We start from the raw sequence: 27,594 nt of genomic DNA, 5'->3' as shown, positions 1-27,594 counted from the left end.
CACAATTCCACTGAGCCAAAATTATCCTTCACGAACCACCTTCGCAGGTATGTCTTAAAAAAGGATAAGATTTCACAAAATGAGAATGCTACCTCACTGGACAGGCTGGGCCTTGTGGAACTGCATGACTGAGGCTGAATTTGTAAAGTTTTACTAGCCCAACAGGTGGAGCAACTGTGATTTCCCCTGATAACTTTCCCTCCATCAAGTGCTCTGAAGCTGGGAACCTGAAGTCAGAGCAACTCAGAAAGGACCCACCTAACTTACAATCACACTGGGTACATCTAGCTTGAGAAGAAGAACCACATTGTGCTTTTGCTGTAGCCTTCATCCAAAGGGTTTGCTCGGCCACCTTTAGAGCAGCAGTGACTGTAGGGGAAACATCACCAGTGACCCAGCCCCTTCTATAATGCTCAGGCTAAAGGTGAGTCCTCCCAGGCTGTAGTAAGGTGATTATGACTTCCTCTCCTCCCAGCCAGGAAGCTCTGGGCTTCCAGGGCCCATCTGGAATTGCCTTTGCAGCTGCGTGGACAGAAGTCCTCAAAAGACACAGCCAACCCAGGCTACTCCGTTGGGTCATGGGAGATGTGAGGGTGGTAGGAATGAACTATCCCCAAACCTCATTGTAGCCACCCTCTCAAATCTATTGCCAGAGCTCCTGTCAAAATAAATGTTGACTGATTTGACTCCCAGAGCCCTGGCTGTGCAGTAGTTGAGAGCTCAGCTGTTAACCAAAAAATCGGCAGTTCGAATCCGCCAGCCACTCCTTGGAAACCCTATGGGGCGGTTCTACTCCATCCTATAGGGTTGCTATGAGTCGGAATCAACTCGACGGCAACGGGTTTGGTTTTTTTGGTTGGATTTGACTCCCAGTTCTTGTCTTTGTTGTACTCTTGTTAGCAAATCCAGTGTACACACAGAGGCCCATACCTATTCACTTCTTTCCCCTGCCCTGCTCTCCCTGGGGTTCATGCAGCCATGCCTACAGTCAGTTACCACGTTTAATAATCTGCAAGTTAACTTCTCTAGATGCTTTGAGGGGTACAAGGAAGAACAAGAGATGGTCTCTGGCCTCAAACACTGTCATAGGAGATACAATGTATCTCCATGTATGGTTTGGGGTTGGCATTAATTTCATGCCATGACTGGGTTCAGCTTTAGATTCAGCTCAGACTGGTAATTTAAGACTTTGTACCTAAACTGAGGCCCTTCCCTTAAACTCACACAGGCCCAATAGGGTCTGGGACCCTGAAACCACCTCTCAATTTTTTCTTGTGCAGATCTAATCCCTCTGGAACCTTCAGCGCGGAACCTGCCACCTGGAGTAAAAGAACCCAGCTCACCATGGACAGCCTTTCCCTCCCCTCTGGTGTGGTGGAGGGCAGAGCTTGGGGAACATGTGGATGAGAAGAGGGGCCCTTCCATAAAGGAAGCACTAGTGATGATAGGAATCTGCTGAGGTCAAGTTTGGGAGAGTGTCTGGTTATCTAGTGCTGCTGTAACAGAAATACCACAAGTGAGTGGCTTTAATGAACAGAAATTTATTTTCTCACAGTTTAGGGGGCTAAAAGTCCGAATTCAGGGTGCTGGCTCTAGGGGAAGGCTTTCTCTCTCTGTTGCCTTGGAGGAAGGTCCTTGTCTCTTTGAGCTTCTGCTCCTGGGCGATCTTCACGTGGCTTGACATCTCTCTTCCCCCACTTCTGCTTGCATTTAATCTCTTTTATCTCAAAAGAGATTAACTCAAGATATACCCTACACTAATCCTGTCTCATCAATATAACAAAGACAAGCCATTCTCAAATAGGATTATAACAACAGGCACAGAGGTTAGGATTTACAACACATATTTTGGGAGGACAATCCATAACAGAGAGCTTTATTCCAACTTTACAGCCCAAAGCATCTCAGACATGCTGATCTAAACTTTTGGCTCACTGAGGATTTTTCTTTTAGGCTAGCTTGAAAGTCTAAGCAATCATGTTCCCAGACTCATGTCAATTAAACAAGACAGAAAAGACATGGCTTATCCTTTGGCCTCCCAAGAGGATCTACAGCCCACACCTAGGTTAGAGCCCCACTCCATGGCCCAGGATACTGACCTCCTCCATTCTGGTAACAAATGTAGGGAAAGCGCCACACGTTGCCCAGGTCCACAGCATAGCCAATAACTGAGAGAAGGAAATCCACCTTCTTGCCCCAGGTCTCCCGTTCCACCTGATGAACTTCGGCCACTAGGGTGGTGGTGGCTGCTGGGGTGGAGTGCTGGGTGTCATCTCCTGCACCAGGGCTGGGAACCGATGAGTACCCATTGGAGATTTGGCCAGGTTCCGCTTTATCCCCTGGGGCAGGGACACCTTTCCGTAGAGCTCCGTTTCCCTGACAATCTTCTCCATCCTTACACTCTGACAGCTCCTTCTGAGAATTTAAGGGAGTGGTCTCCATCCTGCTGCTGGTTAGTAGCTGATACTGGTGTCCATCTGCCAAGGGCCTGAACTGAATCCTTGGTCCTGGGATTCCTCAGAGCTTTATAGAGATGGGCTGGAGAGTTCTGTTGTAAAGGCATGTAGAGAAAGGAGAATAAAATTAGGCATTCTGCTTGTCTTTGGTATTAAGTCATCATACCTCTTAAACTACATCCGTGAATGGGATCACAGATGCATCTGTTAAATATGAAGACATCTTTATGCCATAAAGGGCTCAATACAATCAACTAAGTTTTTCAACCTATACCAAAAAACCCCAGACCCACTGCCATCAAGTTGATTCCGACTCATGGTGACTCAATGTGTTACAGAGTGGGACTGCTCCATGTTTTTGATTGTAATTTTTACAGAAGCAGACTGCCAGGCCTTTCTTCTGCACTGCCACCAGGTGACTTTGAACCGCCAACCTTTAGATTAGCAGTCGAGTGTAAACCATTTGCGCCACCCAGAGTGTCAAAACGTGATCAAGTAATTTGTAAAGTAAAAAACAAAACAAAAATAGCCCCCCGCCAAAAAAAAACCTTCCAGCGAACATGGCGCCATAGACGAGAGCACCGCGCCATCCCTCCACAACAAAGACCTGAAAAACTAAGTAACACAGAGGCAAACAACATTCCTGGAACCTGAAGCATCAACTGAAGAGATAAAGAACTCAGCCAAGCACTAAATGGAATAAGAAACTGACAGAGGACAGATATCAAGGAGAGAGATGTGCAGAGTGCCCCATCAGCTAATACGGCAAGGATCCGCCATCCTGTACTCCTGTTGGGGATTGGCAGACAGGGAGCACAGGAAAGCAGCTTCGCAGAACTCCCAGCAGGAAATAGGGCAGCCAGTAACCAGTGATACGTGCTTTCCTACTGTCCATTCTCTCCCTGCTTCTCTACTTCCAACCATCCTGGCTGGCTGCGGTGGCTCTGCCAGCTGCAAGTACAGCCTCCAGTGCTGTTTTGATTCTCCTCACCCACACCTGAGATTGGCGGACGGAGAGTATGGGAAAGCAGCTTCGTCAAGTTCCCAGCAGAGCACCTGGTAAGGAGCAATGTATGCTTTCCCAACACCCCCCCTTCTTCCTCCCCTTTGGCCTCCTTTGCTTCCTGCCAGGCACAGTCTCTTGGCCAGGAGGCAACTGCTTTGGCCTCAGGCTGCTTGTATTTGGCCTGCCCACACTGGTGGTGCTCCTGAGCTGGTGTTGGTTCTTTCGGTTTCTTCTGTATGCCATCTTTGCTTCTTCTTGAAAGGCTGTGAAGAAGCCACGCTCGACTGGGGAACCACTCCCTCGGCCCGTGACACTACGTTGGTGGAATCCTCGGGGCTTTTTTTTTCTTATTTTGTTTTGTTCTGTTTGTTTTCTTTTTCTTTCTGCAACTTGGGAGCCCCTTCTAGCTGGGCTGCACTGCACAATTAAGGAACCACTCCCACAATCTGCACAGCTGCGTAGGTGGAATTCCTGGGTGAATTTTTTTCTTTTCTCTCTTTTTCCCTTTTTGTCTTTCTTCATTTCTCAGTTCTCATCTCTCTACACTTATCTTCTTTTCCTGTCTCCTGAATACCTGGTGCTGTACGATATCTATACTCCCTCTAGCCAGGCTATACTGGATAGCCTGGGAGCCACTTCCCTGGTCTTAGCAGCCGCACTGGTGGGACTCTGGGACTCCTGGGGACTTTTCTTTCCTTTTCCAAACTTTTATCTAGTTTTTTTTCTTTCTTTTTTTTTTTCCTTTTTACTTTTCTCCATTTCTCAGTTTCTCATCTCTCCACTCCAACAGTAAGCTCCCTTAGCACTCTTTTTTTTTCTTTCTTCCTTTGCTTGTTTGTTTTTGGCTCCTGTTTCTCTCTCCTCTTTCCCATACCCCTATTAGCTCCACACATCACAACCTCCCCCTCTTTCCTGCCTACCTGCACTGTGCACTGAACATCACACCTGTAAGCAGCACAGGCACAGCTTACTGGAACCTGCCCAGCCTGATTCCTGGCCTGCTCTGTTGACCCTAGTACGTGCCACAAACAACTCTTCTCAGCCCCTCCCTCAGCTGGACCTGGCCTGTTGCACCATTGCTGATTGACTGGCCCTGCCCATTGGACAAGGAGGTGAAAACTTTCGTGACTATAGACAAGCAAACAAGAAAGAATGCACAGCTTGCCTGCTCAGACATAACCAAATAAAACAAAAAAGCAGGACAAAACAAACAACTCTACAATCAAGAAACAAAGAAAATAACTACTGAATGTCCCAAAGACAGCAGACACTATCAAAACATATTTTAAAAAAAAGGATAGGATCCAGTAGGTGTCCAAAATAAAATACCAGATAACTTTCCAGTAGAAGAAAAGGCACTAGAACTACCCAACAGGGAATTCAAATCTCTAATATTCAGAGCAACCCAAGAGTTGATGCAGAAAACAGACAAAAATGAGTTAAAAATAGACACATTTATGGAAAAGGCAGACAAATTCATGGAAAGTACAGACAAAAAAAAAATGGAACAATTCAGGAAAGTAATACAGGAACAAAATGCCAAAATAAATTCACAACTAGAAATCATACAAAAACAACAATTAGAAATCCAAAAGATAAACAACAAGATTTCAGAAATGGACAGTGTCACAGAAGGGCTGAGGAGCAGATTTGAAATGATGGAAGACAGAATCACCAAAACTGAAGACAAACACTTGGATACAACTCTGTTTGAGGAAAAATCAGAAAAAAGAACAAAGAAAAATGAAGAAACCCTGAGAATTATGTGGGGTACAATCAAAAGAAAAAAATTGCAAGTGATTGGAGTTCCTGAACAGGGAGAGAAAACAGAAAACACAGAGAGGATCATTGAAGAATTGCTGACAGAAGAATTCCCTAATATCATGAATGATGAAAATCTGACCATCCAAGAAGCTCAAAGAACCCCATGTAGAATAGACCCCAAAAGAAAAACACCAAGGCATATCATAATCACACTTGCTAAAACCAAAGACAAAGAAAAAATCCTGCAAAGAGCTCGAGAAAAACAGAAAGTCACACACAGAGGAGAAACAATAAGACTAAGCTCTGATTATTCAGCAGAAACCATGCAGGCAAGAAGGTAATGGGATGACATATATAAAACCTTGAAAGAAAAAAATTGTCAACCAATAATATTATATCCTGCAAAACTTTCGTTCAACTATGATGGTGAAATTAGGACATATCCAGATAAAGAGAAATTAAGGGAATATGTAAAAACCAAACCAAACTTACAAGAATTATTAAAGGGGGTCCTTTGGTCTGAGAACCAATAACATCAGACCATAGCCTAAACAAGATTGTACCAGCCAGGTACCAACCTAGGAAATGAACTCTCAGAGACTATCCACAACCAAAACAATTGCAACAGGGAACCAGAGAGGTTAATCTGTAAATGACAACAACATCAGAATAATAAAAGAGGGAGTAAATGGGGTAGGTATAGAACTTTCTAATGGAGAGGAAGGCAAGGCATTACTGAGTAATAATAGACTGGTTCAAACCTAGGAAGATAAGGGTAAATTTCAAGGTAACCACAAAGAAACTTAACAAACCTACTCATCAAAATAAAGAAGAAAAACATAAAGTCGCAATAAAAACAAAATCTACAAAAACAAAAGAAATGAAAACGAAATCCACAAACAAAAGGAACTCAGCACAGGAGAGTAAGAGGAGCAATGAAAATGTCAGCACCACAAAAAAAAGCACTACAAAATGACAGCAATAAATCACACCTATCAATAATTACACTGAATGTAAATGGTCTAAATGCATAAAGAGACACAGAGTTACACAATGGATAAAAAAAAAGAGAATCCATTAATATGCAGTCTACAAGAGACACACCTGAGAAACAAAGATGTAAATTTATTAAAAATTAAAGGATGGAAAAAATTATATCAAATAACTACCAAAAAAGAGCAGGAGAGGCAATACTGATCTCAGATAAGATAGACTTTAAAACAAAATCCACCATAAAAGACAAAGAAGGGCACTATACAATGATTAAAGGGATGATCCATCATGAAGACTTAACCATAATAAACATCTACGCACCCAATGACAGGGCTCCAAAATACATAAAGAAAACTCTAACAGCACTGAAAACAGAAATTGCCAGTTCCACAATAATAGCAGGAGACTTCAACACACCACTCTCAGTAAAGGACAGAACAACTAGAAAGAAACTCAACAAAGATACAGAAGAACTAAAGAGCACAACCAGCCAACTTGATCTCATAGACATACATAGAACACTCCACCCAACAGCTGCAAAGTAGCCATTCTTTTCCAACGCACATGGAACATCTCTCCATAACAGACCACATCTTAGGCCACAGAACAACCCTCAACAAAATCCAAAACACTGAGATAATACAAAGTATCTTCTCTGTTCACAATGCCATCAAAGTAGAAATTAACAACAGGAAGAGAAAGGAAAAAAAAAAATCAATTACATGGAAACTGAATAACACCCTGCTTGGAAACCACTGAGTAATAGAAGAAATCAAAGATGGAATCAAAAAGTTCCTACAATCAAACGAGAATGAAAACACATCATAACAAAACCTTTGGGACAGAGTAAAGGCAGTCCTCAGAGATCAATTTATAGCACTAGATGCACACATCAAAAAAGAAGAAAGGGACAAAATCCAAACATTAGTTACACAACTGGAACAAATAGAGAACAGCAAAAGAAACCCACAGCCACCAGAAGAAAGGAAATAATAAAGATCAGAGCAGCAATAAATGAAATAGAGAATAGAAAAACAATAGAAAGAATCAACAAAACCAAAAGTTGGTTCTTTGAAACGATCAACAAAATCGACAAATCACTGGCCAAATTAACAACAGAAGAACAGGAGAGAATGCAAATAACCCAAATAAGAAATGAAATGGGGGACATTACAACAAACCCAAATGAAATAAAAAGGATCATAACAAGAGTATTATGAAAATCTATGCCAACAAATTCGAAAACCTAGAGGAAATGGACAAATTTCTAGAGACACACTACCTACCCAAACTAACACAAAATGACGTTGAAATCTGAATAGACCCACAACAAGAGAAGAGATTGAAAAGGTAATAAAAAAACTCCCAACCAAAAAAAATCCCTGGCCCAGATGGCTTCACTGGAGAATTCTACCAAACATTCAGGGAAGAGCTTACACCAGTACTACTCAAACTATTTCAGAACATAGAAAAGGAAGCAATACTTCCAAGTTCATTGTATGAAGCCAGCATAACCCTGATACAAAACCAGGCAAAGACACCACAAAAAAAGAAAATTACAGACCAATATCTGTCATGAATATAGATGCAAAAATTCTGAACAAAATTCTGGCCAATAGAATTCAGCACCATATTAAAAAAAATAATACACCATGACCAAGTAGGAGTCATACTAGTTTTGCAAGGATGGTTCAACATTAGAAAATCAATCAACATAATCCACCACATAAATAAAAGGAAAAGAAGAGAATCACATGATCATCTTAATTGACACAGAAAAGGCATTCAGCAAAGTCCAATCCCATTCCTGATAAAAACTCTCAATAAAGTAGTTACAGAAGGAGCATTTCTCAACATAATAAAGGGCATCTATGCAAAACCAATGGCCAACATTGTTCTCAATGGAGAGAGGCTGAAAACATTCACCTTGAGAACAGGAACAAGACAAGGATGCTCTTTATCACCACTCCTATTTAATATTGTGTTGAAAGTCTTAGCTAGAGCAATAAGGCAAGAAACAGAAGTAAAGGGCATCCAAATTGGTAATGAAGAAGTTAAACTGTCCCTATTTGCAGATGATATGATACTATACTTAGAAAATCCAAAAGACTCCATGAGAAAACTACAGGGAACTAATAGGAAGATTCAGCAGAAAAGCAGGATAAAAGATAAAAATACAAAAATCAGTTAGATTCCTATACACCAATAAAGAGAACAATGAAAAGGAAATCAGGAAAACAATACCATTTATAATAAAAAACAAACAGTAGCCCCTAAAAAAAAATTAAAAAGTTGGGAATAAATCTAACCAGGGATGTAAACAACCTATACAAAAACCCCAAAACCAAACCTAGTGCCGTCGAGTCAATTCTGACTCATAGTGACCCTATAGGACAGAGTAGAACTGCCCCGTAGAGTTTCCAAGGAGCGCCTGGCGGATTTGAACTGCTGACCTCTTGGTTAACAGTTGTAGCACTTAACCACTACACCACCAGGGTTTCCGACCTATACGAAGAAAACTACAAAACGCTACTGCAAGAAACCAAAAGAGAGCTACATAAATGGAAAAACATACCATGCTCATGGATAGGTAGACTCAACATCGTGAAAATGACAGTTCTACCCAAAGCGATTTATAAATACAATGCAATACCGATCCAAATACCAACAACACTCTTTAAAGAGATGGAAAAACTTATCATTAACTTTATATGGTAGGGAAGAGGCCCCGGATAAGTAAAGCACTATTGAAGAAGAATAAAGTAGGAGGATTCACACTACCTGACCTCGGAGCCTACTATACAGCTATGTTAGTCAAACAGCCTGGTACTGGTACAACGACAGATACATTGACCAATAGAACAGAATTGAAAACACAGATGTAAATCCATCCACCTATGGTCACCTGATCTTCGACAAGGGCCCAAAGTCCATCAGATGAGGAAAAAACAGTCTTTTTAACAAATGGTGCTGGCAAAACTGCATGTGCAACTGCAAAAAAATGAAACAGGACCCATAATTCATACCACATATAAAAACTAACTCAAAATGGATCAAAGACCTAAATATAAAGCCAAAAACCATGAAGTTCATTAAAGAAAAAATAGGATCAACGCTAGAGGCCCTAATATACGGCATTATCAGGATATAAATCACAATCAACAACATACAAGCTCCAGAGGATAAGCTAGATAACTGGGATCTTCTAAAAATTAAACACCCATGCTCATCAAAAGACTTCACCAAAACAGTAAAAAGGGACCTACAGACTGGAAAAAGAATTTTGGCTATTACAAATCAGACAAAGGTCTAATCTCTAAAATCTACAAGAAAATCCAACACCTCCATGACAAAAAGACAAATAATCCAATTAAAAATGGGCAAAGGAAATAAACAGACACTTCACCAAAGAAGACATTCAAGCAGCCAACAGACACATGAGGAAATGCTCATGATCTCTAGCCATCAAAGAAATGCAAATCAAAACCACAATGAGATACCATCTCACCCCGGCATTACTTGCACTAGTCAATAAAACAGAAAATAACAATTGTTGGAGAGGCTATGGGTAGATTGGAACTCTTATGCATTGCTGGTGGGAATGCAAAATGATACAACCATTTTGTAAAACGATCTGGCGCTCCCTTAAACGATATGGCGCTCCCTTAGAAAGCGAGAAATAGAAATACCACATGATCCAGCAATCCCACTCCTGGGAATATATCCTAGAGAAATAAGAGTGGTCACACGAATAGATGTATACACACCCATGTTCACTGCAGGATTGTTCACAATAGCAAAAAGATGGAAACAACCTAGACGCCCATCAACAGATGAATGGATAAACAAACTATGGTACATACACACAATGGAGTATTATGCAACAATAAAGAACAATGATGAATCTGTGAAGCATCTCATGACATGGATAAATCTAGGGGACATTATGCTGAGTGAAATAAGTCAATCACAAAAGGACAAATATTTTATGAGACCACTACTGTTAAAAACTCATGAAAAGGTTTATATATAAAAAGAAACAATGTTTGATGGTTACGAGGGAGGGGAGGGGTGGGGATGGAAAAACACTTAATAGATAAGCAGTAACTCTGGTGAAGGGTAGGACAGTACACAATACTGGGGAAGCCAACACAACCTGTACAAGGCAAGCCCAAGGTAGCTCCATAGACACATCCAAACTCACTGAGGGACTGAATTGCTGGGCTGAGGGCTGTGGGGACCATGGTCTCAGGGAACATCTAGCTCAATTGACATAACAGAGTTTATAAAGAAAATGTTGTACATTCTACTTTGGTGAGTAGCATCTGGGGTCTTAAAAGCCTGTGAGCACCCATCCAGGATACTCCACTGGTCTCACCCCTTTGGGAGCAAGGAATAATGAAGAAAACTAAAGACACAAGGGAAAGGATTAATGGACCACATCTACCACGGCCTCCACCAGACTGAGTCCACTACAACTAGATGGTGTCCGGCTACCATCACTGACTGCTCTGACAGGGATCACAATAGAGGGTCCCAGACAGAGCTGGAGAAAAATGTAGAAGAAAATTCTAACTCAAAAAGAAAGATCTGACTTGGTGGCCTGACAGAGACTGGAGAAACCCTGAGAGTATGGCCCCCAGACACCCTTTCAGCTCAGTAATGAGGCCACTCTTGAGGTTCACCCTTCAGCCAAAGATTGAACAGGTCCATAGAACAAAACAAGACTATAAGGATGCACCGGCCCTGGGGCAGGACTGGAAGGTAGGAGGAAACAGCAAAGCTGGTAATAGGGAAGCCAGGGTTGAGAAGGGAGAGTGTTGACACGTCATTGGGTTGTTAACCGATGTCATGCACAAATGTGTGTACTAACTGTTTGATGAGACACTAATTTGTACTGTAAACCTTCATCTAAAGTTCAATAAAAAAAAAAAAAGGGATCTAAAAAAAAGTCAGCAAATCACCAAGGTTTCACAAGGCCCTATTTAAGAGCAAAGCATTCACTTCACCTCAAGGGACAGAAATCTCACCCTCTAGCACCAGTAACTGGTATGTAGTGGTTAAGAGTTTTGGCTGCTACACCTTGGAGAGAGGTCTTAAAAGCTAGCAAGCGGCCATCTAAGATGCATCAATTGGTCTCAACCTACCTGGATCAAAGGAGAATGAAGAACACCAAGGACACAAGGTAATTATGAGCCCAAGAGACAGAAAGGGCCACATAAACCAGAGACTACATCAGCCTGAGACCAGAAGAACTAGATGGTGCCCGGCTACAATCAATAACTGCCCTGACAGGGAACACAACAGAGAACCCCTGAGGGAGCAGAAGAGCAGTAGGATGCAGACCCTAAATTCTCGTAAAAAGACCAGACTTAATGGTCTGACTGAGACTAGAAGGACCCCGGTGGTCATGGTCCCCAGGCATTCTTTTGGCCCAGGACAGGAACCATTCCCGAAGCCAACTCTTCATACATGGATTGGACTGGACAATGGGTTGGAGAGGGATGCTGGTGAGGAGTGAGCTTCTTGGATAAGGTGAACACTTGAGACTATGTTGGCATCTCCTCTCTGGAGGGGAGATGAGAGGGTAGAGGGCATTAGAAGCTGGTGAAATGGACACAAAAAGAGAGAGTGGAGGGAGGGAGCGGACTATCTCATTAGGGGGAGAGCAATTGGGAGTATGTGGCAAGGTGTATATAAGTTTTTTATGAGAGACTGACTTGATTTGTAAACTTTCACTTAAAGCACAATAAAAATTAAAAAAAAAAAAAAAAAAGTTATTGCTGCTAACCAAAAAGTTGGCAGTTCTAATCCACCAGGTGCTCCTTGAAAACTCCAGGGGACAGTTCTCTACCCTATAGGGTCACTATGAGTCAGAATCGACTGGACGGCAATGGGTTTGTTTTTTTTTTTAAGTACCGGTAACTAAGAAGAGTGTAAGACAAGGACTCATTTCATGGAGCACTTACTTGGTCTTGGATGCTGTGCTAGGTCCTGGGAAAACAGTAACCTAAAAAAGAAGCCGTTTCTTCCCGTAAGTAGATAAGGACAGTCTTCTCCATTATTTAAGCTGAATACCCCAAGTTATATGCTGTATAAGCTGTAGATATGATTAAAAAAGTAAAAGAGCAAAGGATAGAGGGGGAAAGGCAGCCCCTTGTGCGGCAGCCCTAGCCTTAGCTGAGGACTTCTTCACCTCTCCCTCAGCGCAGGTCTTGGAAAATTTCGGGCAGATTCTAGCTGCCTCCAGCTGCAGCTGAGTCCTACCCCTCTGTGCTTTGCCCTTCTGCTGAACAGAGTTCCCATCTTGCCCCTGAAAGTCCCAATGGGACTTAAACAGCACTGCTCTTACCATCCCCCAGCAACTTCTGTGGCTAATCCCCTTGTCCTTCTGCAACTGTGGGGCAGGCAGGGTCACCTCTCCTGCAGGCTGGGAGAGTCAGGAGAACAAGCATGGGAGTTACTGATGCAGTATGGCTGGTGTCTCCATCACCATGCGCCTTTGTGGGGAGGGCTGGGCGCAGGCCACAGCGCCTTCATATCACTGCCCTGAGCTGTGGGGAAGTCAGCTCACCTTCCTCGGGTCTAGATTGAGGGCTGAGACATCAAACATAGGGTAGAAATCTGAGCCCTTTTGGACTTTATACCTGTGACCTGTTATAAAGTCGTAAGCAGTCAAGACGTCCAGCTAACTTCGTTTCTTCAGGGCCTGAACTTTTCAAAATCTTGAAACAGTTTGTGAGTTGAAACGTGTTTCTGTTTAGCTAAAATCACATTATACTATGCTAGAAAAAGATGTCCAGGGATGGACTGGTTCCACTACTGATAACTGCAAAGACTTGGTGTCCACCCCCAGATCCAACAGGAGCAGGATGGCTAGGAACTGGTAACTGATAAAAATGGCAAATGTAATAAAAACTCAAGAAAACATTTACACACAGAAAAAAAAAATCTTTGATGGTTACAAGGGAGGGGAGGGGTGCAGAGGAGAAATTACTAACTAGGTGGTAGACAAGTGTTAACTTTGGTGAAGGAAAAGTCAATACACAATGCAGGGGAAGTCAGCACAACTTGTCCAAGGCAAAGTCATAGATGTTTCCTAGACACATCCAAACACCTTGAGGGACTGAGTTACTGGAGACAAAGGCTGCGCACCATAGTCTCGGGGGACAACTAGGTCAACTGGCATAACATAAAGAAAATGTTCTACATCCTACTTTGGTGAGTAGTGTCTTGGGGTCTTAAAAGGTTTTAAGCAGCCATGTAAGATATATCTACTGGTCCCATCCCATCCGGAGGAAAGGAGAATGAAGAAAACCAAAGACATAAGGAAAATATTAGTCCAAAGGACTAATGGACCACATGAACAACAGCCTCCACCAACCTGAGCCCAGAAGAACTAGACGGTACCCAGCTACCCCCACCAACTGCTCTGACAAGGATCACAATAGAGGGTCCTGGACAGAGCAGGAGAAAAATGTAGAACACAATTCAAACGCATGAAAAAAGACCAGACTTACTGATCTGACAGAGGCTGGAGAAACCCCTAAGACTGTGATCCCTGGGACATCCTGCTAACTCAGAACTGAAGCCACTCTAGAACCCTACCTTTCAGCTAAAGATTAGACAGGTTTATAAAACAAACGATAACACACGTGAGGAAGGTGCTTCTATGTTCAATCAAGAATACAAGGCCAAATGGGCAACACCTGCCCAAAAGCAAGATGAAAAGGCAGAGAGGGTCAGGAAACCCAGACAAACCAACATGGGGAACCTGGAGTGGAAACGGGGAGAGAACTGACACAATGTGGGGATTGCAACCAATGTCACAAAATGATTTGTCTATAAATTTTTCAATGAGAAACTAATTGGCGCTGTAAACTTTCACCTAAAGCACAATAAATATTATTTTTAAAAGGCAAATGTATGTTTCCTACCTATCTGGGAGCTCTCAGTGGCTGTAACTTAACTATCTGCACATAGAAATGTAAAGACAATAATGTAGTGAGTAGAAAATTAGAACGCCAAGTAGTAGATACACATGGATGACTCTGTATATAAATATTGGCAAAGATTAAACATGAACACCAGGTGATATAAGTAATTAGAGTTTGTGTTCTTTGGGTTCTTTTTTTTCCTGTAAAGCGGATAATAAAAATTTTAAAGGGATTGGTTGTTGCCAAAAACACCTACAGTAACAAGAAAGAAATCAGTGCTGTGTAGCTAGGCTGGTGGAGATGGTGGTATGTGTATTTGCAGAGAGAGGCAGGTGTCCTGTGCTCTACCCTATTCAACTATTTGGTACCCACCCCCAACTCCACCTCAAGTTCAAGGATACAAGAATCACTTATAAGAGAATACAAACTTCTCACAGGCTGATCTAGATAAAACCTCATTCTGCTCATTTTTTTTTTTTTTAATGTGCTAACTTCTCTCTGTTCCTCCTTTCCTGGTACCTTAACTGGAATTGACAGACTTTTTAAATAACCACGCATCCTCACATCCACATAAGACAAAACAAAAACCCAAGCCTGCTGCTGCTGTCAAGTTGATTCTGACTCAGGGTGTCCCCATGTGTTACAGAGTACTGCTCCAAAGGGTTTTCTTGACTAAAATCTTTACTGAAGAAGACCACCAGGCCCTTCTTCCACGGCACTGCTGGGTGGGTTAAAAATCATCAAGCTTTAGGTTAGTAGTCAAGCACAAACCACTTGCACCACCCAGGGATCTCATCTACCATAAATAACTGCTTATTCAGGACAAAGGTCTCTTTTTTTTTTTTTAAAGTTTTTTGTTTTGTTTTAATAAGAGACAATGAGATGTCAATATATATAAACACACAGCTACTACACTGTCTGAATTTGGTGATCTCTGGTTGTGTCGTTTGAGGAAGGTCTCTGTACTTCTTTCCAGCCTATACCAATGGCATGTTTTGCACATTAAACATCAAATAACTTTACCAGATGGCAAGTATAAGGAACTTTACCACGTGTAGCCCTTGGCACCCAGCCCAGATACCTGCCTGTGACCTTGGCCCTTTTCCACTTGATCTTTTTTTCTCTACCTTCAAAACTCTACCCAGCGTTTTCTTTAGGAACGTCTTCCTATTTTCAATCACAACTTTCCTCTTGTTTAAATTGAAGCTCAAAGAATAACTGCATTACCCAACATTTCTCCAGCCCATCCACCAAGTCAGGAGGGGTCTACAGAAGAGAAACGAGGTCCATCTCGGGAGCAATACATTTAGTTGGGGAATAAGCTTAGTTATAACAATGATCGCTACCCTCCCTCCGCAGAAGCAGAGTGACTGGCTCCAGATTCCGTTTACAGCGTATTCGAGTTACGACGAACAACACTTACCACCTAGTGTCCCTTTTTTTTTTTTTTTGGTACATCTTATCGTTAGTAATATGCCCTACTATAGTGTTGCAGCTCATAGTTTGCTGATGTTATCATTTGCAGACATTCACTCACAGGTGTTCGATGTTATGATTTACTGTTCAAAACACTGCCATATAGCAGGCAACAAAGAAAACTAAAAAAAAAAAGAGGTTTTCAACTTATGTCAGAACCGAATTACGACAGGGTTGTAGGAACGGAGTCCCGTCCTAAGAAGGGGACTACCTGTACTTTCTCCCCTGGGACATCCTGCAGGGAGAATGGAACACCTGTGTGCAGGCAGGTGGACTACTGGAGGGCACTACAGGTGTGTTCTTAAAGGTCCTTGGGGATCTAGCCCCACAGCATCCGATCTTGATTTCTTGGCAACTATGACGAGCAGCTCCAGGAAGAATAATACACTGGTCTCTATTTTTGTTCTCAGCCATTACAAAGGTCTTGTTTCCTAAAATAGCCCCCTAGTACTTTTTTTTTTTTTTTTCAGCAGGCCGAAATGGCCAAGTCAGAAGAAAACCTGGTAGGGGGCATCCCTCGCAGAGCCAGGGCTTCAGGTCTCTCTCCAGAGGTTGGTCTCTCTCCATCCCAGCTCTGCTTTCTAGGCGTTCTCCTATTGCAGCTCCACCCCTGGGTCTAGAACCTGGCGTGCAAACAGACAAGCTACCGTCTCTCAAAGCCGCCAAGTAGCAGGAGGTGCACATCTCCTCATCCCTCTACCTCTCCCAGTTGGAGGAAAGCTCCTCCCAGTTACCAGTCAGGTCGGTCAGGAGCTGCATGGACGTGCCTGGGCCCCCTTCTGTCCGCAAGATCCTGCCTGATGGATCTGGACTCTGTTCCCACTTTTCTGATTCTGCAGAGCACTGACCAGCTTTTTCTACTAAGACTGACAGATGACAACGGTTGAGAGCGAGCTGGCCCAGGAATACAGAAGTAAGAGTTGTTAAAAAGTTGGTTTCTGAGAATGCTGTCTTGAAAGCCTTCCTTTTTGTTAAAGGTTTTTTATCTGGCTGGATGGGAAAACTGCAAAGGAGGTCAGTATTGCAACTGTGACCTCCTCCAGGCAGCCTTTGAGTCTCTCCATGGCCAGAAAAAGCTCCAGAAGCTTCCTTTGCACCTTGAACGTGTGCCATTATCTCAAGTTGAGCAGGTGACAGGCTGTGGGTGGGGTCAGGTATGCCAGCTCTGCCATGGGAGGACAACCCAACACACATGGGCCTCGTCCCCCCCCCCATCTCCACACTCAAGGGGCCACATAGTGGTACCTTTGATGGGCTGACAGTCGTGGTTGACTGACTTTCTATTCACACTCCTGGTTCCTCTCAGCCCTGTGACTGGGCTAATTCACTCCATTTCCCCCCTAGTCAAAAGAGTTATTTCTATTTAAACAGCTCTTGATCTTGATCAAAGCTCCATTCCTCTTTCCACAAACTCTGTCTCTGTAGCCAGGGGAACCAGTATCTGAACAAGCATGTAATTACAATTAGTCATAAAACCACCCAGCCCTTTGGAAATGCCCGTGACTCTGTCTGTTTGCTGTCCATCAGCACATTCTCAGCCGAAACACCACAGAAATTTTGTACTCGGACTTCGTGTGTCAAGATTTAAGTAAGTTCATTTCTCAGGGTACTCCCTTTTCATTTTCAAAAACAAAACAAAAGGAAAAAACAGCAGGAGTTAGGCATCTACCACTGAGATAAGATTAATTATAGGTCATATAGCTAAGTGGTAATTTGCATTTTCTCTTCAGAGGGAGTCTAAAGTTCCCAAGGCAGTACCGGGGGTGATAGGAATTACAGAGCTCTGGTGCTGCCCAACGACACTGAGCTTGCTCTCTGCCACGGATAAACGCTATCTATCTTCAGCAAAGGTACCTGTGTGCCTATTACACGGTGGAGTCCCTGAGTGGTTCAAATGGCTAACATGCTTGGCTGCTAACTGAAAGGTTGGAGGTTCGAGTCCACCCAGAGGCACCTCATAAGTAAGACCAGGTGATCTACTTCCAAAAGCTCAGCCACTGAAAACCCTATGAAGCACAGCGCTAGTCTAACACACGTGGCATTGCCATGAGTTGGAACCGACTCAACAGTGACTGGTTTTTTCTGACTATGTGCTAGGTACTTCAGAGACAAGACGGACACAGTCTTGCCTAATGGAGCTTATGATCCAAGGCCAAAATCTGGAAAGAGTTAGACCAACTGCTACGGAAAACAGTAATAGGTTTAAGGAGGGAGAGGTCGGAGCTCCTTTTCAGTGCTGTGGCCTTCCCTACCATACCCTGGGATTTCTGCCGACCTGCTACAGTGTGCTCCTACCTCTCAAGTTGCCCTCAGGATTTAAAAGCTTGCCTTTGGCGCTACTGCTCAGCTGCTGTCCCAGGACCCCGGATTTAGTCTTTGCTCGAAGACTCCCATGGTGGGTCATATTTGCGTCTGCTGAAGGTACAAAGCTCTCTGTGGTATCAGTGTCGTAGGTTCTAAGCCACTGGGACACCTGGCTTGTCTTTCAAACTAAGTAGAGTCCATGATATAGCTGAAGGGGGCAGAGAAAATCTGCTTTTTTTTTTTTTTTTGCATTTAAGGGGTAGAAAAGAACTCCAGGATCATCTTCTTATCCAAAGGATTGACTCCTCGTATGAGGGAGTCAGACAGTTTAATCTCCTGAAGAGGAATCACATAGGCTAAAACCCTTAGGGCCATTTGGGTGAGTTACCCTGAGAAAGGAAAAGGTCTTTGCCAGAGCTTTCTCTGCCTGGAAGAAAACAGCCCTGAGCTTCTCTCTCCACACAGAGTGTAAAAATCTAGATGATTAGCTGTGTGTGGTGGGGTACAGATCATTCCAGAGGCTGGCTAAAAGTGCAATGGTTTATTTATTTTGACTTTAATAAAAATAGATTTGGCATCGATAGGTGTGATCAGCCCCCTCCTCCGATGAACATGTCTTCCAGCTAAACAGCCAAGCCTAGACTCATGGCTTTCTTGAGTTGTCATTGAATAGTTTCTGTGTGTCCACAACCTGCAGTTCTCCTTTCTGTCTCACAGGCCTGCACTGGAATCCCAGATCTACCACTTACTGGCTGTGTGACTTTGGGTAGGTTACTTAACATCTCTGAGCCTCAATTTCCTCAGTGTAAAAGCAGATCTTTAAAACTCTTACTGTATAAAGGCTGCTGTGGGGATTAAATAAATGTATGACAAATGCTTGGCTCAGTGTCTAGCCCATGGAAAGCGACAATAAATGACAGTGAGTTGATGGCCACTCCCACTACCACACACATGCAATCCATTCTGCTTTCCTACTTCACACCCCAAGCAGGGATACTGAGACCCACAGGATTAAGTGACGTGGAGCCAACATAATGAGTGGTTTGGGTCTGATCCTAGGGCCCTCATCTCTTTCCATACACGGGGCCTCACTGGTTCACACTTGTTCCTCTCAATCAGTGTCTTGAAGTCACCTGAGAAACTTGTAAAGAGTAGAGTACTGGGTTCACTCCCAGAGATTCTAATTCAAGAGATCTGGGCTGGGGCCTAGGGATACACATTTTAAACAAACACACCTCCCTTCCCGCCTTGTGATTCAGGGACAGGTGAGCCAGGGACACTGCTCAGCTCTCTCTCTTGATAGTTCACTCAACCACCCATCCAAGTTGCAATGAGGCATTTCACCAGTGACTGAGTGAAACGTGGATCGCTAACACATCTACCCAGTGTGTTACTTGTTGCCTTACCTTGAGCGCTGGTTGACAGCATGTGTGCTCTGGGCAAGGCTGACGGGCCACCACTCCCCCACCCGGCATCGGGGCTCTCAATTAGCAGGGGACAATGCAGCCAGTCTCCTGCACGCTGAGCTCACCAGGTGCATCCATCCCCAACCCATCCTGTGGGCTCGTCCTGCCTCCTTGGAGGCCTGGTTTCAGTCTACCTCCTTCATGAAGCTCTCTCACCACCCGGGCCTGGGATAATCACCTTCTACTCTGTGTGAGGAGTCACTTGTCAGTCATCATTGGTAAATGTGTATCACCAGTTAGCTTTGTGTGTATATTTGCTTTGTGCCCCCCAGCTAGCCTGGAAGCAGGGCCACGGCTTAGCCATCTCTGTGTCCAAGCACTTGCTCCCAACACTAAGGGTCTACTTCAGGTTTACAGGGCGCAGGGCAGGTGGATCCACAGCGGCGTTGGCAGGCTTGAGCCCAGGTGAGGCACCTTTCTTCCCTGGGCTTAAGGCAAATGGGATCCAGGTCCCCTTCTCAGGGACCCTTCTCTCTCTTCTTCATCCTCCTGTCCCCCCTCTCTCCTCCTTCATTCAGAGGCTCTTCTGTGCATCTTGGGAATGGGGAAGGGCTGCCACAACTGTGATTTTAATGGACTATTTTATGAACCAGAGAAAATTGACCTATCTAAGACTAAAGAAGAGCCCATGTTATGCTTTTAGACTTTGAAACAAGTACAGGCAGGCACACCCATCAACGGTTTGTGCTCCAAACCATGAGTCGGTTGTCTGGAACTTGGAACATATTTTCTACTCACAGAAATAAATGCTATAAATGGTGTTTAGCTTTCCAAGCCAGTGTACAAAATCCTACTTTAACCATAAAATAATAAAACAACAGAAATGAAAGCTGAAGAACAGGGCATTATTAAGTACTACAAAACAGCGAGGGGAGGGTGGGGCTGATTAGAATTTATCGGGTTTTTTTTTTTTTTAATTTTTAAATTTTTTAAACATTCTTTCTGGCTCTTGAGGAAAATTGAATTTGAGGAGAGAAGGACAAGGAAAGAGACTTGTATAGATTCTGTGGAAAGGCCTTTTAGACACTTATAAGGGCTTTGGAAGTTGCTGACACAGATTCCATGTTACAGGTAACTTCACAACTTAAAACTTTTTGCAGAAACAAAACCACTTTCACTCAGTGGCTGTAATATGTTTGAACACGGACAAGGCTGGAGAGAGATTTAGGAAACTCCAAACAGGTGATGACAAAGACTAAGCAGGTTTAGGAGTGTCACTTACATTTTCTAAACATTCTTTTCTTGTTGCAATGTTATTTATACCCTGACTGGGCAGTGTTCCATTCTGTTGAACGTGTGGCCGCTCTGAGTCGGAAGCAACTCAGCAGCACCTAACGACGGCAACAACAGCAACATACGCTGAATAGAAATCGAGATAAAAAACGTGGAAAAATTGCCACGCATGGCTTTTCTTTTCCTCAGTACAAATACATTACTAAGACTACTTTGGCGTGAAGCAGCTATGATTAGACCCCCAGAGGGAGCCCAGGGAGGGAGAGGAGAAGAAAACCAGACCCAGGCAGAAGGTGTTATGAAGTGAGGACAGAATACCTGTGTCCACAAGCAAGGTAGAAGAGGAGGCTGGGAGGAGGAAGGGGTTTGAAATGGAATTAAACAAAAAGCAAGCTGTGAAGAAGAGACGAAAGAGGGGACTGGGCCATCCTACTGGGTGGGCAGCGAACCGCTGGAGGTGGGGGCTCAGAGCGTGGAGGGGGTGTGGAGGCCACGTGTGGTCAATGCTTGAGCTACAAAATGTTTGTGATTTTTTTTTATTGTGCTTTAAGTGAAAGTTTGCAGCTCAAGTTAATTTCTCACACAAAAATTTATACACATGTTGTTTTGTGACATTAGTTGCAATCCCCCCAATATGACAGCATGCTCTCCCTTTCCACCCAGGGTTCCTTGTGTCCATTCATCCAGTTTCTGTCCCTTCTTGCCTTCTCATCCTGCTTTTGGACAGGAGCTGCCCTTTTGGTCTCGTATATCTATCTGATTGAACTAAGAAGCACACTCCTCAGGTGTGTTATTTTTTGTTTTATTGTCCTGTCTAATCTTTGTCTGAAGAGAGGGCTTCGGGAATGGTTTCAGTTCTGGGTTAACAGAGAGTCCGGGGGTTCCTCCAGTCTCCTTCTGGACTTTTTAAGTGAATTTGAGTTCTGTTTTACGTTTTTCTCCTGCTCTGCCCGGGACACTCTGTTGTGTTCCCTGTCAGGGCAGTCGGTGGTGGTAGCTGGGCACCATCTAGTTCTTCTGGTAGATGTTTGTGATTTGGGTGTTATTGCTTTGGGGTGCCTGTACTCTTAAATCAAGAAGTTCTAAAATGTGCTTTAAACAGTGAGTAACAGTTTGGGGACATTCATGAAAAATTGGTTCACCATTAATTAGTATTGATCTAGTTCTCAGATATGCACTGAGATGAGGGCAAGAGACAGTCTCTGGCCCCTAGGAGTTCATGGTCTCAAAAAGTGACCCTTTTTGAGCATCATGATGGTTGGAGAACATGATGAATGTAATCAATGTCACTGAATGGCATTGTAAAAAATGTTGAATTGGCAAATGTTTTGTTATGTCTATTTTACCACAATAAAACAACTTTAAAAAAAGAAAAACTACTTAAAAAAAAAACAACCCTATGGCTAAAAAAGAACATCATTGAGACAACAGGAGTAATTTGAATATGGGCCGTTTCTTTGATAATAGTATTGTGTCAGTGACAAGTTTCCCAAGAGTGGAAATGGTACTGTGGTTAGGTAGGAGAACGTCCTTGTTCTTAGAAGATAACTACAGGAATATTTAGGGGTAAAGAATATCAATGTCTGCAAATTCTCAAAGGTTCAACAACAGCAAAAATATTTATATATGGCGGTGGCTAAAATCTCGGCTGCTAACCAAAATGTCGGCAGTTCGAATCCACCAGCTGCTCCTTAGAAACCTATGGGGCAGTCCTACTCTGTCCTATAGGGTTGCTATGAGTCAGAATTGACTCGATTGCAACGGGTTTGGGGTTTTTTGTTTGTTTGTTTATATATATAAATTGGAAATCCTGGTGGCATAGTGGTTAAGAACTATGGCTGCTAACCAAAAGGTAGTGAGTTTGAAACCGCCAGGCGTTCCTTGGAAACTCTATGGGCAGTTCTACTCTGTCCTACAGGGTTGCTATGAGTTGGAATTGACTCGATGGCAATGGGTTTAGTTTTTTTTGTTTGTTTGTTTACATATATAAATTATGTAATCATTACATGAATGTTATATAATACAAAAATTATATATATCACATATACAAAAATTAGATACATGTGTGATTAGACAGAAAAAGAGAGTATGGGTGCATTGGTGGCAAAATGTTAACAACTGGTGAGGCTGGGTGAGGGTGCACTGGACCATTCCTACAACTTTTCCAACTGAAATTAAAAAAAAAATATCAGGAGAAGAAAAATAATTCTAGCCCTCAGATGATGCTGGGGAATGCCTGTTACTACCACTGGTCAGTCAACCCTCCCTGGGGTAAACAAACAAACAAACAAAACCCCAAACCTACAGAGTGGGACCCCATTGGGTTTCTAAGGAGTGGCTGGTGGGTTTGAACTGCCAACCTTTCAGTTAACATCCAAGCTCTTAACAACTCTGCCACCAGGGCTCCTTCCCTTGGTGGTGCACCCAAAATAGCATATCTCTCTGCTCCCCTCCCGGTTTCTCCCCTCCCTTTCCTCCCACCGACTCAACGGCACTGGGTTTTTTTTGGGCGGGGGTTTCCTCCCGCCCGGCTCCTTTCTCTGAAACAAGGAGAAAAGCCAGCTAACTTGATTAGCTTTTTAAAAATAACAAACCCACTGTTAGCAGGAGAAGAGAAAAGAACAAAAGCCAAGGACTTAGGAGACTCAAGTTCAAGTCGTGGCTGTGCCCTCACAGCCTCGGAGAGCTTGACCAGGCCGTGCAGCTCATCTGAGCAGATCTCTTCCAAGGTCCTTCCAGGTCTGCCACTCCCTAGTTCTAGGGCAATCCCTTAGTTAGAGATAAGAATTTATCTTATTTTTGCTCAGTATCTGGTAATGAACTATACAAGCCTTTCAGTAGGAACATAGGAAGTAACAAAGGAAACAAATGCTCTTTTTCCTTGAATACACCCAGAAAGACCACACAAAAGACAAGGAGGCAAATACCCAGGATTGCCTCCTCCCACAGAGCCCACCTCCCCATCTTCGGCCAAGGGACTCTCTCAGAGCAGACAACTGGCTGAGAGGTGCTATCCCAGATATGGTTTTGTCACGCCCCTGTTTTTTTTTGTTTCCAGACCTCTGCCCTCCCTACCTCAAATACTGACACCAGGTTCTGACTGGCTGCCAAAAACTGGACCTCGAGATCCCAGGAGATCTCCCCCCTTGCTATCTGTCGCTTATCAGTGCCTGAGGACCCTGGCCACTGAGCTGGCCCTGGGACATCACCCCCACATCGCTGGGGTTTATCTCTCACTTTGCAGTCCAGGGGCTTCTGGGGTCAATGGGTACCCAGTGTTGGAGCCCATCCAGCCCTGGTTTTAAAAAGCCTAGGTTCAGGGTTGGGTGGGAGCTAGGGAGCTGCTGCCAGGTTCCAGGGGAGTCAAAGGAAAGGAAAAAATAATAATAAAGCAGTCGGACTGCCTCATAACCAGCCTTATCTCCACTCCTTTTGTCACCTCGTTAAACACAGGGCTGGGAAAACACTCGTCCAGTTTAGAAGCGTATTGTTGACATTGACATAAATGAGCATTCATCTTCCCAGTCACCGAGAGCTAACAAAGGTCAGGCTGAAGGGACTGCCCCTGCACAGAGCTGTCTGTAGGACCTGACATGTTACCTGAAGTGACAATTCTGAATGTGGACCAAAGTCAGTGCTATGAGCTCCACCTGGAAATAAGGCAGCTGCATCGGCCAATGGCCAGCAATTCACCTTTCCATTCAGGAAAAGTCATTTATACCACATTGCTTTGAAAAGCTAGTTTCGTGTATTTTGAAAAGCTAGTTTCGTGTATTTTGTACCTGGGTCCCTCCTAGAAAGGTGGTAGTTTTCTTTCCTTAGGGTGCTGTTTTGCTCAGTTAAGCACAACTGATTCCCCACAAAAGCAGGGTGGGTCAGCATCACTTGCCCCAGGTACGTACAGTGCTTTGATCAGATGTCTGACTCCATACCCAAGCCTGTTCCACAGAACCCCACAAACCTCAGGTGAGCGCTGCCAACTGGCAATAGCTCAGTGACTGGAAAAGAAACAGCACAGCCCGAGTTTGTACTGCCTGGAGGCCATTTCTGCCACACTAGTCCTGAATATCCTGCAAAGGACATTCAGGGAGTCCAGGGGCTTGGGGCCCTGCTGGTTGTGGCACTTAAGTTTGCATGTCAGAGTGTGCAAACTCTCTGGCTTAAAGCGAAACCCGGGGTTGGGGGGATCCCCAGAGGACCAATCTGATGGCAACATCCGGATAGAAAGTTCCAGCCCTCGGGCATTTTGCACCATCATTTCAACTCAAGTTGCTTAAAGCTGGGAGGTTGGGGTCATGGTCACAGAATGAGTTGGGGGGCACTTGGATATCATGTTGCTCTACCCCCCTCCCCATTTAGAACAGAGGCCCGTCAGAGCCCGTGTATAACCAAGAATAACACTGACTGCATAATTTTCTGTTTGGCCATTTAGGCATCTTCAGAAAAAAAGTCAAGTCATGACCATATCCTGTTGATTCATTACGCTGTATTAAAATTAAACTTCTTCAGGCAGCCCTGCCTGTGTGCTCTCAGATTATGCCAGTTGATGAGTACGAAGAAGGAGCAGAAACAGCCATGTACTGACTGAGTTCCTGGAATTACCCACACTTCACTTTGGCAGGGGAGACATCCAGGGTGTTTTTGCAAACCTACTATAAGAGACTGCCCAACAGACACTCCTAACGTCCTGCAGCCAAGGACTCTTATTCCAGCCACTTCCCCCATATGGGCAACTCTTCGACATGCCTCTCTGAGTTTCATCAAAATGCTGAGATGACTCTAAAGATGCCTCAAAGAGGAATTTCTGAAGTCTTGCCAATTCCATTAAAATGTCAACACTATTCCCCTCCCACCCCCGCGACCCACCCCTAGCATGTGTCTATATATGTCTTAAACAAGGAGACTGAAAGGAATGGATCTGAATATTGGCCCTGGTAATTACATCCCTGAAATGTGCTAGATGGGTCACTAGAGTTTTGAAGGGACTTTTGATTAATTGTAATGCAGTCTCAATTAGCTCTTATTCAGGTTTAGTGATTTAAAAAAAAAAAAATCCCAAAGGGTTTCTTAATTTGCACAAGCCCTATAAAAGCCTGCCTCTCATCCGTGCTGCAAACAGCCACTCCTAGCCCAGAGTCTATGGTAGGAAACTTGGACCTTTGGGTATCCATGGCCCCACATAAAAGCTAATAATTGGACCAAGAGTCAAAGCTGCATATTTCCCTCCACCCCTAAAACCCCAAACACTAATGCCTCCCGTAGCTCTTCTCCCTTTCATGAAACTCAAATTCCAATGTTGCTTTCTTAGACATTTTCCCTATGTAACTGAAGGCAAAACACATTAAATATTTGATCTCTTCATACTATGATGAGAGCTAGCAGACTCGTAAATAATCCATTGACCTGGTTCATTTTTCTGGACAAAATTGATCATAAAAATACATACACACAAGACTTGGAAATGTCTGACTCTGAGAAATTCTACCCCTCTCTTTTAGAACTCCAACTGGAAAAGAAACAATTCAATATGCAAAAGACCCAGGAAAACCCCTCCTTAGTGTTCTTTGGCTTTTTCAAAAACAAAATTGAATGTACACCTTGTTTCAAGCAATTGATGGTTATGCACTTCAACCATACAAACCAGCCCAAAGGAGTCAGAGTTTCACATAAATTCTGAATGGCCTGTGACCAGTCTGAGCGCCCAACATCTCTGCCGGTGAAAACAACTCAAGCGCGCTCGGGAACTCGTCCCAATTAAGGGTCGCTCCGAGATTTCTCTAGATAATTTGAGCGTTTATGTCAAACACAACTCTCCCGCAGAACTAACTGCCTTTGCATAAAGCCACCTGCACGGAATTGCACAAGTAAAGGTAACACAGAAAACAAGGGTTGAAATGAAATCAACTTCCTAAAGCGCAGAAACAGCACTAGGTTTAGGATCATCTCGGCAAGGTTTTAAGACATCACAAAGCCCCCGGTGCCAGAGAAAAGACGCCCTCCAGAGCCTTCAAGAATCCCCTTCTTCACTCAACTTTCATCTTTTCCCACTGGCCCATAAGCTGTCAACACTTACTACAGAGTTGCAGGAGACAGGAACGCGCCGCCGGGAAGCGCAGACAGCTCCAGTGGCTTGGCTTAAGCAGAGCCGGGCTGACAGGTCCCCTGCAGACCGCCCACGGCATGAAGTTCTGTAAAGAAGTGTGGATTAGCAGCAACAAAGAAAAATGGACCCACCTGCCGGGAAGGAGACCGGAGGGCTGGTCCCCGGAGCTCTCGGAGACTCGGCGACCCGCGCGCCCTCGAGGCACCGGGGTGCGGACGCTGCCTCTGCCGCAGCTTGCGCCGGAGCGGCAGTATTTGTACTCTTGGCCCCTCACATGGTCTGATCTCTAGATATCCGCCGCCAAAGAGCTCTTTAAGAATCTTTGCGTCACTTTGAGCTGAATAAACTTTATGTTTCACCGCGGCCGCGGCTCCGCTTTCCTCCTGGAGTGGATGGGTGGCCGCCTGGGTGCGTTAGGCTGGGAGGGGCTGCACGGTAGGGGAGGGAGGCCGGGCCGGGGGCGGCGCCCCCACCCCGCCCTCGCGCGCGACACCCAGAGTAGGGGGTGAAGGTCATTCCCCCCACCCACACGAAGAATTTAAACTTTCCTGCCCTGCTCTTTAATCTTGCATGGAGTGGGGGTGGGGTCCCCAAAACTAAGAGGTATATTTATTCCCCCACAAATTGCTCCTCAAATTTTATTCAGGTTTCTGCTCAATACTACCTCCTCAGAGCTGTCTTTCCTGACACAGACACCAACCTGTCACCTTGATGCTGAAACCTGCTTTATCTTTCTTCATAGGACTTAACAGCACCCGGCATTCCATTAGGCATTTATCTGGCTCCACCGCTACAATGGGAGCTCAGCCACAGGGACCTTGTCTAATTTTTCTCCATCCTAGGCTTCTGACAGTGC

At 44.1% G+C, this 27,594-nt stretch overlaps 1 protein-coding gene across 1 annotated transcript in view; it reads right to left on the bottom strand.

Annotated features, from left to right (window-relative positions):
• Window positions 1–27,139, bottom strand: part of SLC6A4 (solute carrier family 6 member 4) — a 52,744-nt gene extending 25,605 nt beyond the window's left edge. The window contains exons 1-2 of the mRNA XM_049859763.1: window positions 26,870–27,139; window positions 2,100–2,548 (exon numbers count right to left, since the gene is read on the bottom strand). Coding sequence (XP_049715720.1) covers window positions 2,100–2,442 — 343 coding nt within the window. The 5' untranslated portion in view covers window positions 2,443–2,548; window positions 26,870–27,139. The remainder of the gene's footprint in view (window positions 1–2,099; window positions 2,549–26,869) is intronic.
• Window positions 27,140–27,594: the final 455 nt, after the last annotated feature.

Source organism: Elephas maximus, chromosome 19, assembly GCF_024166365.1.
Source record: "Elephas maximus indicus isolate mEleMax1 chromosome 19, mEleMax1 primary haplotype, whole genome shotgun sequence".
Lineage (NCBI taxonomy): Eukaryota > Metazoa > Chordata > Mammalia > Proboscidea > Elephantidae > Elephas > Elephas maximus.
Note: the sequence above shows the minus strand (reverse complement) of the source record. Positions and strands in the feature narration are given on the sequence as shown.